The 19,051-nt window shown below is 41.8% G+C and overlaps 1 protein-coding gene across 2 annotated transcripts in view; it reads left to right on the forward strand.

The window, feature by feature from the left end:
• The first annotated feature begins 343 nt into the window (after nt 1-343).
• Nucleotides 344-19,051, forward strand: part of PAPSS2 (3'-phosphoadenosine 5'-phosphosulfate synthase 2) — a 113,539-nt gene continuing 94,831 nt past the window's right edge. Inside the window, exon 1 of one of the 2 annotated variants that reach the window (NM_001076075.2) lies at nt 344-465. In NM_001076075.2, the coding sequence (NP_001069543.1) occupies nt 439-465 (27 nt within the window). In that variant the 5' untranslated portion in view covers nt 344-438. Of the gene's footprint in view, nt 466-491; nt 757-19,051 lie in introns of those variants that run through there. The other variant, XM_024985730.2, reaches the window with a different exon arrangement.

The following is a 19,051-nucleotide window of genomic DNA, read 5'->3' on the forward strand; positions in this document are numbered from 1 at the left end:
ACGGGTGGGGTGAGAGGTGAGGGGACGCTCAGGCACCCGCTGGGAGTGGGAACTGGGAGAAGTGAACTTGACCTCCGACTACGCGCGGGGCGTGTCTGTCCGCGCCTTCGGCTGCAAGGTCCTGCCTCCAACCTCGGCGGGCCCAGCGGAGCCGCTCCCGGGAGTCGGGGGCTGGGCCCGGGACCCCGCCCAGGCGGCGGCAGGGTACCCTGGGCTGGGCGCTGCTGGCCCAGCCGACGGGGCGGAGAGGAGCGCGGCGGGAGGAGGAGGAGGAGGGGGCTGGTCAAGGGAAGTGCGACGTGTCTGTGGAGCCTTTTTATACCTCCTTCCCCCGGAGTCCGGCAGCCGCCGCCGCCGCCACCCGAGCGTCCTAGAGCCTCCGCTCCAGGGGCTGGGCTCCGAGTTCCAGCGCGCCGGGCACCGCCGTAGCCAGCCAGCATGTCCGAGGTTAAGAAGCAGAAGACGGTAGGCTGCCAGTCGTCTGCCTTCCTCCTCCGCTCTCGGCCCCGGACGCTCGGATCCCATCCTCCCCGGGAGGAGGCGAGCAGCCCCGGCGCGGAGGCTGGGGCGCGGGGAGGAGGAAGGGGTGGAGGGAAGCAGGAGGGAGAGGCTGAGCCGGGATTCCCGGGGCAGCCCTCGCGGGGCAGTCCCTCCCCGCCCCGCGCCGCAGGGAACCTGCGCCCGGTGGGGTCTTCACGACCGAGCTAGACCTCCGGAGCCGGAGACATGGGTCCCCATCCAGAGAAAGGTCCAGAGGTGGGAAATTTCCTTTCTTCCCCCGAGAACTTTTTCTAGACCCGTCTTTTCTTTTGAATGAACTCCGCACGGGTCCACGCGGTGGGGGTTGAGGGACTGAGGGGACCCCGGTACTGCCAGGTCTGGACGCTGGCGACACGTCAGGGACAGTCATTGGGGTTTTGTCCACGGAACCTCCTTGGAGTGGACTTGAGTGACAGACGTTCATAAAGGGAGAAGGCAATGGCACCCACTCCAGTACTCTTGCCTGGAAAATCCCATAGGCGGAGGAGCCTGGTGAGCTGCAGTCCATGGGGTCGCTGAGGCTCGGACACGACTGAGCAACTTCACTTTCACGCATTGGAGAAGGAAATGGCAACCCACTCCAGTGTTCTTGCCTGGCGAATCCCAGGGACTGGGGAGCCTGGTGGGCTGCCGTCTATGGGGTCGAACAGAGTCGGACACGACTGAAGCGATTTAGCAGTAGCAGCAGCAGTACGAGGGAGGGAAATTGCCTTTCTACATACTGGCAGGGTTCTAGTTCCTTGTTGGGATCGGATGGCACCTTAAGTTCAGCCATGGGAGGTGGGGTGGCGTGGGGGGCTCCTCAGCTTGGGGGAGTGAAATGAGCGGACTGTTTTGAGGAGGTTCAGTTTTATCCACAATGAATCCGGGCCATCCCCATTTGTAGGTAGGAAATAGAAGGTTGTTGAAAAATGCCATTCCCACTTAGTGATAGGGGCTCCTGTAAATTCTACATCCTTAAAAATGGCAGCGATGATCACAGACTCTTTTAAAGTTGGAAAGAGCCTCGTATAGACAGCACTGGGGCCACACCAGGGGTGGTGTGCAAGCCAGCCTCTGATGGCTGAACACTCATCTTTTTTTAACTACCAGACTGAAAGCCTCAGGTGATTATGGAGATCAGGGAAGGGGCTGACCTCTCTCAAACAGATTTGTGCTCGGCACATAGTAGGTGGTCAATAAATGTTTTATTACTATTATGTAATACTTAATCACTGAAATCTCTTTGAGGTGTTTTTGTGGCAGAAGAGATGAAAAAACGTAAATTGGGGAAGGGGAGTGGAGGGGGCACACACAGGCTGGGAGTGTGGGCTTGAGCGCAAGGGAAAGGGGGGCTCTGTGGTTTCAGGGGCCACACAGCCCTCAGGAAGGCCCAGGAGGAAGGAGGCATCTATTTGAGAAGGGAGAATGGTCAGGATTCTGTTGCCCTTTATAGGAGCAATTTTAAAGTGGGGAGTCTCTTGGTATTGTATTTGAAAACACTTAAGTGCAAATCACTTGTGTTTTATTCCTATTTAATTTCTGTATTAATTTCTGTAACATTCTAAATGGTGTCTTCTAAGCGACAAGCTGCTGAGGCACTTTGCAGTGAAGTGAAGTGGCTCAGTTGTGTCCAACTCTTTGTGACCCCATGGACTGTAGCCTACCAGGCTTCTCAGTCTATGGGATTTTCCAGGCAAGAGTACTGGAGTGGGGTGCCATTTCCTTCTCCAGGGGATCTTCCTGACCCAGGGATCGAACCCCCGTCTCCAGGCAGACGCTTTACCCTCTGAGCCACCAGGGAAGCCCTTCTATCAGTGAGGTTTCAATTATTACCTCCGGCTAGCATCAAGAATTCCTTCCAAATGAGATTGCTTTCTCAAGCATCAGTAATGAAGGGGCAGGTGATCTCTCCCTTTCTTGCCTCCAGTCTGCAAGAGCCTGTGAAATGAAAGGCTTGAAAACAGAGGCTTTACACACAAATCACGGCAACTGCACAGACAGAGAGAGTGAGAAACTTGAGGACCAGAGGATTTGGTTTTTGTACTTAGGCATTTAGAACCCTCTGTTTTTTTTTTTTTTTTTTTTTGAGGTGTGTTTGTGTGTTCTGCATAGGATTAAATTAACACCTAAAACAGCTAGCACAGCTTGGGAACTTTTATATAGCTGACATGATTATAACCCAGGGGACCAGTACAAGTCCCCCAAAGCGCCAGATAGATCCTATTGGGTAAAACGAGGCAGCTGTAAATGCATCTGAAATCTCTCAAGCTTTAAATGTTCAAAGCAAACTGTGTTTTGAAATTTTGCAGGCCAAAACAAAATCTGCCCACATGTGCGACCTCTGAACTAATCAATTATTTGAGAAATGAGTCTTGCTGATCTAGGAAGCTTTCCTGGAAGTGAGTCTGTGATCTGAGTTTCTGATCTTTTTCAGAAACTCACAGAAATCATTGCCTTATTTTCTGTATTGTCAACTGAGGATGTCAATTCACACCCCAGTGACTGCAGTCACTCTAAATATTTGTTGAGCCCCTACTGTGTGCCAGACAGTCTACTAGGGTGAACACATTGTCCCCAGATTTTTTTTTTTTTTTTGCCTCACTCTCTGGATGAATATAGCCTTTCAGTTCAGACTACTCTAAGAAGAGTAAGTAGTTCTGGTTTAAATGTGAGAATGTAAGATAATTTTCTCACAAACTTGAAAAAATAAAAAAGGAAAAGTTCTGTTATGAGGGAAGGTAGTACATTCCTGCTGAGTTAGGCATCTTTACCATGGAAACCAAAGACAGCTAGGTGTCACAGCCCTCCCCGCTACCCTTGACTTCCCTCCGAACTTGGCCACCTCCCATCCCCTTGACACACACATCAATCCCAGGAGAAGGAAGGAGGCAGACAGCAGCCAGAGGATGGAAAGAGACGCAAAGGCCTGGTCCTTTCTTCTTGAATCATTTCCTGGATTAGCATTTTTCAAGGTCCACAGACAATGTTATTATGTCCTGGAGACAACCAATCTGAAAATTCTGAGAAAGTCAACTGAGATATTAAAGTATTTCCCAAAGGGTCAAAGAAGCCAGTGTTTGGGAGGGAGTGAAGAGCTTTGAAAAGTTAAAACTCCCCATAAATGTAAGCCATTATTCATCTTTTATTATTTTAAAGATTCTGTACAATATCACATTATCTTCCTGGAAGTGGCTACTTTTAAAACTATTTGAAGATACTGTGTGAGGCAAGACATGAATTTCCAACTGGAAGGAAGGAGAAACAAGTACTTCCCAGAGGCCAGGCCCTTTGCCTCATCCTTACAGCAGCCTTTACCCAGAAAATGGAGCCTCACCTCTAGGAGAGGAGAAATGCCAGCAGCAGTTTAGGATTTAAATTCAAGTTTGTCCAGGGACTTCAATAGTGGTCCAGTGGTTAAGACTCCATGCTTCCATTGCAAGGGGCACATACGTGTTCGATCCCCGGTTGGGAAACTAAATTCCAGTTTGTCCAACTTTGAAGTTCCTGCTCCTTTTAGTCCCTCTATTTCTCAGGCCCATAAATTTTCTCATCCATAATGACCTGCCCCTTACAGTCACTGTGAGGAGTAAATAGCTCCTAAACACTGGCTCGCTCAGTCCTAGACCCATATGCAGTAGCTACTGTTACTATTTTGTATTACACCATATTGTCTTGGTTTGCCCAGCAAGGAGAAGAATGTACAGGTCAGATCATTCCAAAGGCTCAGTAAATGACAACCACCAGAATATCTAATGACAGCAAACAAATACAGAAGTGGAGAGGTGATGACTTGAATTCTAATTGTAAAAAGCTGAATAGAAGATACTCGATGGACATGAGTTTGAGTGAACTCTGGGAATTGGTGATGGACAGGGAGGCCTGGCATGCTTCAATTCATGGGGTCACAAAGAGTCGGACATGACTGAGCTACTCAACCAAACTGAACTGATGATTCAGTTCTTTCTTCTGATTTTTGCTTTATGTATCTTTGTTTCTTTGTTGTTAAGGTATCTAATGATTTATCATGTCTATCTTCTTTGTGAATTGTACCTTTTATGATTAAAAATATTCATCTTTGTTTCATTTAAAATAAATAATTAATTAAAAAAAAGAAGAAGAAGATAAAGGTTGATGATCAGTGCAGACTTACCAGAGAAACCCAAATAATCAGCAAGATTTTGTCAACAACCTTGGCCAAGAAAGGCAATCTTTATATCAGTAAATATTAGACCAACTCCTCTCCACCCTTCCTGCAGCTTCAGCTATTTCCAGATTTATCTTAAAATTAATGTTGTCCGATTCATGCTGTTATTCCACGACCATCTCTTTGGACTTTTGCCGTTAAAGATAAATGTAGCTAACTATGAGTTTTATGTCTCTGAGATAGTTATCTTTATCTTTCAGCCCTTTGTCTTCCTGTTCGTGTGCGTGGTTATCTGGTTTGCCGAGGGGATAATTAGACTGAACTCAAGCCTGGAAACCTGAGGGAATGAGAGTCTGAGAAAGGAATCAGTGATGTCAATCTTGGCCTTAGATTACTGTTTATTTCAAAACCTGTCACTAAATAATAATGGGCACTGTCTTCGTGTTTGGAAGTCTTCAGAAAACACAAAAAGTGAAAGTAAATATACATATAATACCATTTCAACTAACCTTTCATCACTTGGGTGCTTTGCTCATGACATGTGAAATGACATATTATCTCGGCAATCTTACATACAGCCTGGCACAGAGTAGGTGCTCAGTAAATATTTTTTCCATATTAGGCTATAAAATTGATTCGTGGATGAATTTGTTTTTGGACATCTCTATTGTTAGATTTCTCCCAGCCCCTCTTGTCTGTCTGCTCTCATGTGCTGGCTCATTTTCGCCTGGAAATCCATCATTACCACTGAAAACTTACCCGTAGGGATTCTTGAGGCTGAGAGTGAATTACCTCCCCACCCCACCCCAGAGGAGCTACTTTTGTTTCTGCCAGATGCCTGGTGACACTACTACTCTGGCACCACTTTGGGGATTCTCGGGGAAAGAATACTGGAGTGGGTGGCCCTGCCCTTCTCCAGGAGATCTTCCCAACTCTGGGGATCAAATCCGCGTCCCCTGTATCTCCTGCAATGCAGGCAGATTCTTTACCCACTGAGCCACCTGGGAAGCCCCCTTTAACCTAAAGGTACCACTTAAAGGTTTTTAGGCCACCCAGGTGATGACAATTTGAGTTGCACTTTTACACACAGGGACCGACTTGTGCAGGCGAGTTCTCATGGCCCACCAACCCCACCCCTCCCCTTTTGTAGCCTTTCCGTGTCAAGGACACGGTTCAATCTTATTTTAGGGGGTGACTCTTAGGAACCTCAGCTTACGGTAGACAAAAGCCTTTTTATTCTCCGCACTTGGGTATGTTCGAGGCTTTGTTGTCTCTTTCACCTCCCCCGTGAGGTTGTCAAAATCAGTGCAGAAGCCCCCTGTGCTTGCTTACATCTGAGGTTCTGGCTTTCCTGCAGATTTTGGCCAGGTGGTTCCTTACTATCTTATTGGCTATTTGATGTTTCTAATTAGGTTATTTTATATTATAACCTGAATTTTATTTTTTAATTTTTCTGAAGCCTTTATTGAATTTGTAACAATATTGCTTCTGTTTTATGTGTTGGTTTTTTTTGCCACAAGGTATATGAGATATTACCTCTCTAACCAGGGATTGAACCCACAGCCCCTGCATTGGAAGGGAAAGTTTTAACCACTGGACTATTAGGGAAGTCCCCATAACCTGCATTTTAAATTTGTTTTTATGGAAAGTTTGGATGGTTTAAGCTAAAACCAGCATTGGTGGAAACAAAAATCTCTGCCTTTTCTCAATTCCTGATTATCATTAACTTATGATGTGTATATAGAGAAGGCGATGGCACCCCACTCCAGTACTCTTGCCTGGCAAATCCCATGGACAGAGGAGCCTGGTAGGCTGCAGTCCATGGGGTCACTAGGAGTTGGCGACGACTGAGCAACTTCACTTTCATTTTCACTTTCATGCATTGGAGAAGGAAATAGCAACTCACTCCGATATTCTTGCCTGGAGGATCCCTGGTGGGCTGCCATCTGTGGGGTCGCACAGAGTCAGACACTACTGAAGCGACTTAGCAGCAGCATGATGTGTATAGCATACCTTTCCCTTCTACCTATAACACTTATAAAAGGAGTACTTTCAGAACAAGTAAACTTAAGTTGGGTTGCTAGTCAGAAATATTTAATTGAATCCTTTCTTCCCCTACAAAGTGCTAAAGTCTGGGCTAGGGAGAGAGGGGGGTTGGTGCTCACCTTATCTTAAAGTTTCTGCCTATATGGACATCCTTAGAGCTGTGCATTGTCCTGTCTCATCCTCAGTTGCTGGTCCAGGTCAAGTGCATTCCTGTCTGAAAGCCCCCTCAGTTCAACACCTCTCTTGGCTTCTCCCATGCTCTTGTGGGTACCCTGAGGTCACTACACTGCAACTCTTGGGGTAACTCAGTGAGGCTATCTAAGATACTTGATGTTGTCCCCTGACTTCCAGCAGGGTGAGAGCTGTGCTCCTACTCCGGTGTGACCATGCTGGGACTTTGAGCAGCTCTAGGGGCTCTCGAGTCTGTCCCTGCTTCCTCTCCCTAGGGGGTCTGTCGAAGGTCAGAAGCACAACCAGTGCCCGCTCCTCTCAGAGTCCCCAAAGCTAGTTGATTCCTCTTACCCCAAGCCCAGCACCGGGCCCAGAACACCACTCCCCTTCTCAGACTCAACTGGCATCTGAGCTCCTTCTGCTTCTAATAAATATTAAATAGAGCTTTTCCAGAAAGGTTATTTAACATTAACATTGGGTTCCTTACAAATGTGGTCTTCTTGTTCCTCTTTCCTGCCTTTTGATCATTAAATATTTCTTTTCAATTTAGAATAAATTGGCACACAAGATGGAAATATCTTTTTCTATCTGCAAAAGAACCATTGTATTAAAACCTGACCTCTTGCCTCTGATAACACATGGTGTGTAAACTGACGTTCACCAGTTGGCTGATGTGACTTCCTTTAAAATCTAATCAGAAGCTCTTTCTGCACTTTACTTTTACTCCTAAAATGGATTTTGCTATTACTGGTATTGTGAAAACATGACTGCAGCATAAACATGGCAAGCTCAATCTGTCTAGCACCAAATAAATTTTGGTTAAAAAAAAAAAGTTACCTGTTATAAAACTTCCCCAAAATATATCAAATGCTAATCATGAAAAGTGATCATTTCTATGCTAGGTTAGTATTTGTTTTAAATATATAGTTAACATCTTTGTATGTTTTATTAAAAAAATACGGATTTTTATCTACCAAGCATCTATGTCCAGTCTAATAGTACAATTACTTTTTCTTTTCTTTTTAATGTGTGCCAAGTGTGGGCTTGAAAAATTATTTGCAGACTTTGTTTGGAGACTTAAACCACCTGCAGTGAAGATTCTGTCTCCATTACCTCATTCATCTACACCTTCCCCAAACATTTATTTGTGGGTAATTCGTGCTTTCTCAACTTTTAGCAAAATAAGCAACTAAGATGTTGGTGATGACTTTTATTTTCATATATTTCTTACTGTTAAAAACCTGAATTAACTTTTGGTCCTCTACTATGATCCCATTTTGTTTTCCTTCAAGGGCTCTGAAAACCTTTCTTTTTATTTCCTGTCTGATCCTCACTTATGAATTTGTTCACTTCATTTACTCAACAGATATTTTTTAAATGACCCAACCAGGACCTGTGCTTGCCATAATTTACCAGAGCTACCAAAGCCTTATATTCGTTAATTATAGTTTTTTAGATTGTTCAAATACAGTCTTTAAACTACTCTAAACATAGCATTTACTTTTTTCTAATTGCAACACCCCACCCACAAACTTTATATTCTTCCAACCTTCTGCCCAGTCAGTATTACAGTGGCCTTGAGCCAAAGCAATAAAATTCTCAACTGATTTTTCATACATTTTTAAAAATCTTTTTCTCCCCCAAATTAAAATTTTATATTATTTACTTTTTATTCAAGTTGTTTCTACTTTAAAAATGTATTTTTTTCCCTAAGACCCCTAGCATTTTCCTTCTGGGAGGAAAAATGAAGAGCTCATCTCCAAGCCATACAGGTTGAGACACAGAGCTTTGCTGAGGCACATGACCATCTTCCTGGCCAGCTGGTGGTGATACCACCACTGAGCTGGAACTCTCCTCATATAACTACAGGCCTAACACTTTTCTCTTTTTGGCATGCCCTTCAAAAGAGGCCTTGCCCATTTTCTGTAGCTCTGTCTTTTCTTTTACATACTGGGTACTATTTTCCATAAATTAAAAAAAAAACACAAAAAACTTCCAAGTTGGTTATCAGTGAATCACAGTTATACTTTAATTTAGCTGTAGCATCTTGTTCTGATAATCTGAAGATGGAAAGCATGGACCAGAGAGAAGTGTTTGAAAAATGAACTACCCTGTTGGTCCAGTGGTTAAGATTCCATGCTTCCACTGCAGGGGACACAGGTTTGATCCCTAGTCAGGGAACCTAAGATCTCACGTGCTGTGAGGCATGGCCAAAATGAATGAATAAATAAATTTTTAAAAAAGAGAAAAAAATGTAATTGACCATTTTGGAATATGTTTAATGGTCCAGTCTGTTTCTCTTTAGAAAATTCAACTTATACCCTCTTCAGCTCCTCAACCTCATTCACTCTTTCTTAAGCCTTCTCAAATAGTTTAACCATTTTATCAAAAAAAGATAGTAATGATTGCATAGTGTGCAATACAGATAAATTTATATTAGGCAAAATTTCAGGCAAATTCAGTTGTACACTGAATCCTCAGTTCTTGCCGTAGAATTTCCAGTTTTATCTCTTAATCCATTCATTTCCATTGTTTTCTAAGTTCATGAAGTACCGTGAAGTTGGTTACACCTAACTGTGTGGTTCAGCCAACTAAATCTACCAACTAAATTGCTGAGTTCCAATATTCTTTTCTTAAATAGTATGAATAAGTACAGCTGTTGGGCCATTGTGTCACTAATACAACAATGCTTTAAGTAGTTGCTGCTGCTGCTACTGCTAGGTCGCTTTAGTCGTGTCCAGCTCTGTGCGACCTCATAGACGGCAGCTCACCAGGCTCCCCCATCCCTGGGATTCTCCAGGCAAAAACACTGGAGCGGGTTGCCATTTCCTTCTCCAATGCATGAAAGTGAAAAGTGAAAGTGAAGTCACTCAGCTGTGTCTGACTCTTCGCAACTCCATGGACTGCAGCCCACCAGGCTCCTCCGTCCATGGGATTTTCCAGGCAAGAGTACTGGAGTGGGGTGCCATTGCCTTCTCCGAAGTATTTACTAAAAAAAAAAAAAACCAAAATAAAATAAAAAACTTACATTCATCTGTTGTGTTTAAATTCACCATGTGAATGAGAACTAATAAACATAGATATTAAAATTCTCTCTATGGAATTTGCATATTTACCAGGAGTTTCAATTTTTAGAACATGTTTTGTTAGAAAATTCCTACTGTGTTGTGACTTGTTTATCATCTGAGTTGACCCCTTATGATGTGGCAGGCACCATTTCACAGCTTGGCCTGTGCATTAACTCATGTAGTCCTCACGGTCTCCTGAAGGAAGTTAGTGAGCAAATAGTCAGGAGGGAACTCATTTAACCGAAATAAGGCTTTAGAGAGTTCCCCACAGGAGAAGCTAAAATCTTATTAGCTGCTCTGTAGTTAATAAGTTGTTTATTTCATAGAGGGAATGAGACAAACGCCGAGAAGCAAACGCAGCAGGATTAGGCAACTAGTAATATACTACTGTTTCATTTGTGAAATGTTTTGGCAGCTGCCTACTGCTAATATCTCAAGATAGTAATAATGAATTCTATTAAGAGACATGCCCCAGCACTTTTGTAAAAAGAGGAAATGGCACATATTTGCAAACGCATGTTACCCTTGTGGTCACACACATTTCTTTCCTTATGGTGACATAAAGCGAATAATTGGAAAGTAAATTTTCTTTGTGCTCAGACTCAACAAGTAGGGGTAATAGTTTTTATTGCCTAGTTTTACCACTGGGTCAGTATTCAACAAATGTGAACGGAATGATTTGTTTCCACTAAAGCTCCTAATACCTGAGCCAAGTTGTAAATGTGATTTGTCGATGATAAAAGGAAACCAGGCCACCCGTGTGTTTTTCACAAAATAAAAATTTGACCTAGCTGGAAGTCAAGGCTTAAGGATGTTGGCAAACCAGATAATGCTTCCATTTTCACTGGGGACCAATGAGGAGTGCCTGGAAATTGTGAGATCGTGAATGACAGTTTCCAAGATGTTTGGAAGGAATGTTTGGGGGAGTTTGTCTCATTCTGTCATCATAAGTTGGAAAAGTTTAAGATTTCAGCAATCCTGAGCCATAGCCACAGTGACCACTTCTAGGAGGGCCTGGATTCAGACTGTCAGAAGACCATGGTGTTAAGAGGGCCAGAGCCCATGCTCACAGGGAAGAGAGCAGCATTGGCTGCCTGTGATTGTAGTGGCTGAAATGGAAGTCTTTTAACAGAGAGAGGTCACCTCATTTAAAGGAGAAGGAAATGGCAACCCACTCCAGTATCCTTGCCTGGAGAATTCTATCGACAGAGGAGCCTAGTGGGCTATTGTCCCTGAGATTGCGAAAGAGACACGACTTAGTGACTTCATTTAAAGGGGACTCCCAGATGGTTCAGTGGTAAAGAAACCGCCTGCCAAGCAGGAGACTCGGGTTCGATCCCTGCCTTGGGAAGATCCCCTGGAGAAGGAAATGGTAACCCATTTCAGTATTCTTGCCTGGGAAATCCCATGGACAGAGGGGCCCATTGGGCTTACAGTCCATGGGGTCTCAAAACAGTTGGAGGCAACTTAGTGACTAAACAACCTTATTTAAATAACAGGAGTGGTAGTAACAAATGGAAATTAAACCACAAAATCCATTGTTTCACAGTGTGAGACACCTTGGATACAAAATTCTGTCTGAAGGATGTGTTGTCTCTGCTTAGCTGTTCAGTGAATGGAAAAATCCGGTCATAATAAACACCGGGTTTCTTTTATTTTCTTCTCAGTGTTGAGGCTCTGGTTTAATAAGTCCTTTACACTTCCCACTATGATATGTATTCCTTTTATTTTTTTTTTCACTCAAATCTCCATTTTATTGACAACATGAACAGGCTAAAAAGATAAAACTTCAGAGATTTCCCTTTATACAAGTATTTTTCTTAGCTCTCAAATACACCAAACATTTTAAAGTCTCTTTGAAGAAAGAATACAAAATATGTGTTATCTCCCCCTTTCTTTTCATTTTTGACATTATTTTCTTCAAAGATAAAAATTTTAAAGTATCTTATTTTGGAATATAGCCAATTAACAATATCATGATAGTTTCAGGTGGACAGCAACCAGATTCAGCCATACATATACATGTATCCATTCTCCCCCAAACTCTCTCCCATCCAGGCTGCCACATAACATTGAGCAGAGTTCCCTGTGCTATACAGTAAGACCTTTTTGGTTATCCATTTTAAATATAGCAGTATGTACATGTCCATCCCAAATTCCCTAACTATCCCTTCCTCCCACCCTTTCTTCCAGCAACCGTAAATTCATTCCCTAAGTCTGTGAGTCTGTTTTGTAGAGAAGTTCATTTGTATCGTTTCTTTTTAGATTCTGTATATAGGGGGTGTCATAACGATATATCTTATTCTCTGACTTATTTCACTCAACATGACACTCTCTAGGTCCATCCATGTCACTGCAAATGGCATTATTTCACCCTTTTTAATAGCTGAATAATATTCCATTGTATATGTGTACCACATCTTCTTTATCCATTCCTCTGTCAATGGACGTTTAGGTTGCTTCCATGTCTTGGCTGTCGTAAACAGTGCTGCAATCAACATTGGGCTGCACGTATCCTTTCAGATCACGTTTTTCTCTGGGTATATGCCCGGGAGTGGGATTGCAGGGTCATATGGTAGCTAGATCCCTCAAGGTTGAGGAAGGAAACTTGTTGGTCCAGCTAGGTTTCTAAGTAGGAGGAGGGAATAAGCATTTGTTCAGGGACTTTCGATGCAGCCCCTCATGTCCTCCTCATAGTAACCTATGGAGTAGTTAATGTTCTTATCCACATTTTATAGTTGAGAGCAGTACAGCTTAGTAAGTATGCTAAGTCACTTCAGTCGTGTCCGACTCTGTGCGACCCCATAGATGGCAGCCCACCAGGCTTCCCTGTCCCTGGGATTCTCCAGGCAAGAACACTGGAGCGGGTTGCCATTTCCTTCTCCAATGCATGAAAGTCAAAAGTGAAAGTGAAGATGCTCAGTCGTGTCTGACTCTTAGCGACCCCATGGACTGCAGCCCACCAGGCTCCTCCGTCCATGGGATTTTCCAGGCAAGAGTACTGGAGTGGGGTGCCGTTGCCTTCTCTGGCAGTAAAGCTTACTGATATGAAATAACTTGCCTTAGGAGGTGCCAGTGCAAGTGGCAGGGCTGGCTCCCTCCTAATTCTAAGGCCCTGTTTTCAATCATTCTTATCTCTTTCATCTGTTAATGTAACAGATGTCATGTACGCTACAATTGTCAAAATGAAGATTATTCTGATGATTGAAACATACATGTAAACTGTCTTTGTGGATGCAGATGAACGCAGTGAAGAAACTGAGAAGATGAGGCAGTCGCTTTGAAAGTGACTTTCCTCAGGGGCTTTTTGGAATGTTGTGTGTAATCTTTAAAAGATGTGGATTTGAGCAAATGCTGTTAAAAGGCAATAAATGTTAGTCTGGAGGAGGCTCTGCAGCCATTTTTAGAATGGTAGTGTTTGGAACTGAACCCAGCATTTCACCTCAATAATACAAAGCTTCAGTGTTCTAGTGGGTGAATGCATATACTCAGGAATAAGTGTCCTTAGAAATAATCACAGTGACTTACATGTAACTCGACCTGGCCTTGTTCATTATGTGGGAGCTGCACAGTTGAGCATTCATGAGTTACAAGTTCCCAAAGCCCCACAAGCTACGGGCCTGTTCTCTAGACGTACTAGAGGTTTCACTGACATTTCCCCAGCTCAGCACAGAATTTTAATCTTTCATGGTTCAAGGAGCCTGTGTCGTATACACAGGCTCATTACCAGAACAAATTGCAAAAGAATATGAAGAAAATACACTGAGGTAATGAAACACAGCCTTCAGCGGAACATTTACAGGGCTGGTGTTTAGAAGGGCAGCTAAGACCTGTGCTGAACACTATACTTGTGTGGTTCAGAGCGTCTTCTGAAGGTAGTTACACATTTCTAGGGGACTCCATTTGGTATGTGTTGTGTTTCCATGAGGGTAATCGCCACCTCCCAGAATTACAGCGAGGTTCCTCTGGGTATTCATGATACCTTTCTTTCATCATACTCATCAAGGCTTTTTCATGAATTCTTCTTAATTATCCTAGCAACTCTCTGGAATAGGTGGGTATAAATATTATAAATCTTTACTAAAATAAAGCGATGTTAAAAATTCCCTAAGGCCTTCTTGTGAGCCCATATAATAATAGAGACAACCCAAGCTTGCCGAGTTTAGTTGGCCTAGTACTTCATTTAGTCTCAGAACAGAGAGAAGCTCAGGGACACCTGAATGATATTTGGAATGAAATCTTTCTTATTGTGATCACACAAGATGATTGTGTGCTGTGAAACACCATATAGCCTCATTTTCCTTTTGAAAGCTGGTGCTGTAAACACTATAATAGATGAATTAAGTGATTCAGCTCATTATACCCATTTTTTTTTTACATTTACCTACAAAACTAGCATGTGATCCCTGAAATAGAGAAGGTTATACGTTAAAATTTTTCTACCTTTATTTTGATGTGATGTATATGTTTATTTTAATGAGACTGGAAACTAAACCATTTCTTTGCAGCTAATTCATGCTGGATTACCTTCTTATTTCCATGAGACATAAAAATTTTGAAGTATGTCTACATGATAGCACCCTGCTTGGATCTGTGTATAGTTGCTATAAAATACAGAAAGAGTTATTACCTTAAAAAGCTGATACAGACAGGGGCTTGAGGAAAGTGAAGGATACAAGAGTCAAGGAGATATCTAACTTGATCCTGTAGACCAGGAGTTAAGAAATTCAGTCCTGTGGCCAAATCCAGCCCACACAATTTTGGTATAACCTGTAAGCTAAGAACGATTTTAAAAAGTTCTGGGGAACTCATTGTTATGTCTCCATTAATGATACCATTGAAAATATTGTTCACTAATTACAACACATGATATACTCTTTATAAATATCTGTGGAAGAAATTTCTATTCAGTCTTGGTATCAATAGCAGAAAGGTTGTATTTTTTCTGAGGTTTTTTTTTTTTTTTTGTATAATCCTTTGGGACCTGTACATTCCATGACTGTCCAGGTCAGTCCGCCTGCCAGAAAGCTCGGAAGTGGGTTTGTGGCTCATTTTCTATTTTTGTGCCAGTTTCGTGCTTGGTATCACTCACTTTATGGCCCTGTGTTGCTTTTTCTTTTCTTTTCCACGTCCACTCAGAAGTGAGGCTGTGCTATACTATATGGATCTAGTAAGTCATGAACGTATATTAAACATGACACATATATTAAGAACATTAAAATATATATTAAAGGGATTTACCTAGCAGTCCAGTGGTTAAGACTTTGCCTTCCAATATAGTGGGTATGGGTTCGATCTCTGGTCAGGGAGCTAAGATCATCTATGCCTCATGGACAAAAAATCCAAAACATAAAGCAGAAGCAATATTGTCACAAATTCAATAAAGACTGTAAAAAAATCTTTTAAAAATATATGTATATTAAATTAAAAATAAGATGTACTGAAACTTCAGCTCCAGAAACTCACAGAGCATTCCTTATGGTCTCATCTAAGAGAACTCTTCACCTTTTCCCTACTGTTCTATGACTTTCCAGGGCTCTGTGTCTGTAGGACCTTATGGAAACCAATCCTGAAAATGCTTATTAAGTGCTTTGTGGCCTAATGATCTGTCCTTGCTGCAGGCTTATCAGCAAACCCCCTGAAGTTGGATAAAGACATAGATCAGATGTTCATCTAGAGTCCAGAGGACTTAGGAGGGTTGTGAACTTGGATGGAGAAATTATTTTTATAACCTATAATAGAAATTTATCACCTCCTTCAGTGATGATCACAGACAACAAATCATCACATTATTAATAGTGCTTGTGATTATGTCAGCAATAGAAGGCACAGATATTTTCAGATCCCATAGGTTGTTGCTTATGTGTCTGATGTCATGAAAATTTCTGTGTTCTTTATTTCTCTGAAAATAAGATAATTATTATAGCTGCCCATCTAAACATCAGGATCTTTTTATTTAATATCCTGATAAAGAAGTGTATTTATTACCACCCTGTAATTTTTTCTTAATTGATAACTGTAATTCATTTTTTCCTTTGCAATCCTTTGTGTTTTATTTTATGCATTTAAAAACATTTTTCTGAGAAGGGGCAATAGACCACCAAAGGAATTCTTCTAAAAGGACAAGAAAGTTCTGTACATGGGCACACCCATGTAGGCCCACACACACAGTTTTTACAAGCAGTTCCAGAGGGTTCACAGAAGTCCAGACAAGGTTCATGTCTAATAAGCAGTTTAGAAACTCAGGCCCTTGTTAGCTAAAATCCATGATAGAAGATCCATATGAGGGAAGGGGTTTATTTTATTTTTTATTTTTTTGAGGCTCAGTTCAAATGAATCACTTTTAGGAATCAACCTGCAGTGCTTAGTCCTAATCTTAGACTTAGTATTGATTCTGGCTGTCATCATTTAGAATTATCTCTTTCATCAATTAAGCAAGGAATGTACAAATCTTCATAAAAATAATCTCTTGGCTTTTGCCACATCAACTCTTGACATTTTTCAGTGAGGAATTACAAATTTGCTACTTCGGGGACTTCCCTGGTGGTCTAGTGGTTAAGAATTCGCCTTCCAATGCAGAGGACTAAAGTTTGATCCCTGGTTGGGAAGTTAAGATCCCACATGCCAAGGGGCAGCTAAGCCTGCATGCCACACGCAGAGATCCCACAGGTCACAACTCAGACCTGAGGCAGCCAAATAAATAAATAAGTATTAAAAAAAATCTACCGCTTCGCACTCTTTGATTTTTAGTTTGTATTGGAAAGAGCTTTGAGTCTTTGAATGGCCAGAGGTGGACATGTTCATATTTCATAAATTTGGAATTGGATAAAAAATACAAATGCCGCCAGATGTTAAGTACATAATACTTTTCCTATTGTTCTGTTCTGAATGTTTTTGTTGATGGTGTCTGTACTAATGAGCATATTTTTCTGTTCATGAAGCCACAGTTCATTTGAAAGTCTCATTCTGTGCTAATATTTGTGTGTTGTACATCCCTGGTTAGGAGTTGCTTTACAATGCATGACTTTTATGTTTTCTTCTGTTCCTTTTGTTGTACTGGAATTCTGAATTCTCTCCTTATTTTATTGAGATCTGAGGAGGACCTTAGAGATTATCTAGTCTGGTGTTTCTCAACTCTGCTAAACTTTACAAAATATTGATGCCTAGACACCACTCCCAGAGAACTGGATTGAATTGGTCTGCGTGGGGTTCTTCAAAACTTGGGTAAGAGGTTCCTTGGTCTGGCCTGTCTAGAGAACCATCACCTAGCTTACTTCCTACCCCATACAAATGTGGAGCATGGAGACATGCCTGAGGTCCTCCAGCTGGCTAGTAACAGATGGGTTTTCCCTACTTCAGAATGCTATTTGCTCTTTAAAGATTTTTTTTTCCCCAAAAAATGCTAGGCCATTTACGAGCTAACTCGGACTTTTGTGATGGCCACATTCCTCATGGAATATTTAAAATTAAATAGTACAGCTGCAATATTTAAAAACTTAACCATCCTTGTCCTATTTTAACATTACCTAATGAACAGACAGCTTTCTGGAAAAACCTGAAGATCGTTCTTTCTTAGTCAGTTGTTCCTGGCTGTGGTTACAATTTATCCCTGGACATTTGCCCCATTCCTGAATCACAATTAAGAGAGTGGCTTATTTTAGTAAGTAGCTTATAATTCTTAATAATACAAGTCTCTAGACCTTACTGTTGAACCTAATGTGTCCCAATGGGAATAAATCTAAAAAGAGTCCCTTGTCACATTTGATGGCTTTGAATATTAAAGATCCATGTTGGAAGAACTCTCCAAAAATAAGCCTGCCTTTCCATGTGATTTGCCAGCATAAATCCAACATTTCTGGGATATACATATAAGGACCTCATCAGCAGAAATGCTGTTCATTTATATATTTCATGCCTATCATCTGAACTTACTAAAGAAAGAAAGTGAAGTCACTCAGTCGTGTCCGACTCTTGGCAACCCCATGGACTGTAGCCCACCAGGCTCCTCCATCCATGGGATTTTCCAGGCAAGAGTACTAGAGTGGGTTGCCATTTCCTTCTCCAGGAGATCTTCCCTACCCAGGGATTGAACCTGGGTCTCCCGCATTGTAAGCAGATGTTTTACCATCTGAGCCACCAGGGAAGTTACTAAATGAATCAACTTACTAAAATGAATCAAATTAATTTATAACCATCCTGACTTTTTCACCCACACTAATAAACTTCTTGCCTTGTTTTGTCTGATCAAGGATTTTGATCAACTTTATATATCTCGGAGAAGGCAATGGCACCCCACTCCAGTACTCTTGCCTGGAAAATCCCATGGACGGAGGAGCCTGGTAGGCTGCAAGCCCTGGGGTCGAGAACAGTCGGACACGACTGAGCAACTTCACTTTCACTTTTCACTTTCATGCTTTGGAGAAGGAAATGGCAACCCACTCCAATGTTCTTGCCTGGAGAATCCCAGGGATGACGGAGCCTGGTGGGCTGCCATCTATGGGGTCGCACAGAGTCGGACACAAGTGAAGCAACTTAGCAGCAGCAGCAGCATATATCTCATTGAGCTTAAAAATTAATAATGCTTTGCCTTATATAACACATCTTCATAAAGATTATTCATTCTTAATGCAGTAAATGAGAGGGGGAAAAAACAGATTTAATATAGATAATAGGTTTAAAAAGATTATATGACTCAAGCTAGTGCAATTCTTTTTTTCTAATTTATTTTTTATTGCAGTATAGTTGATTGACAATGTTGTGTTAGTTTCGAGTGTGCAGCAAAGTGATTCAGTTTTATGTGTATATATATATATATATATATATATATATATATATATACACACATACATACAGCGGCGGGGAAAGAGAGAGAGAGAGCCACCAGGAAAGCATATATATATATATATATATATATATATATATATATATTCTTTTTTAGGTTCTTTTCCCATATAGATTACTACAAAATATTGAGTATAGTTCCCTGTGCTATACAGTAGGTTCTTGTTGGTTATTTATTTTATATATGGCAGTGTATATATTCTAATACTATCACTGAGTCATGTTTGACTCTTTGCGACCCCATGGACTGTAGCCCACC

This window comes from Bos taurus, chromosome 26 (genome assembly GCF_002263795.3).
Source record: "Bos taurus isolate L1 Dominette 01449 registration number 42190680 breed Hereford chromosome 26, ARS-UCD2.0, whole genome shotgun sequence".
Classification (NCBI taxonomy): domain Eukaryota; kingdom Metazoa; phylum Chordata; class Mammalia; order Artiodactyla; family Bovidae; genus Bos; species Bos taurus.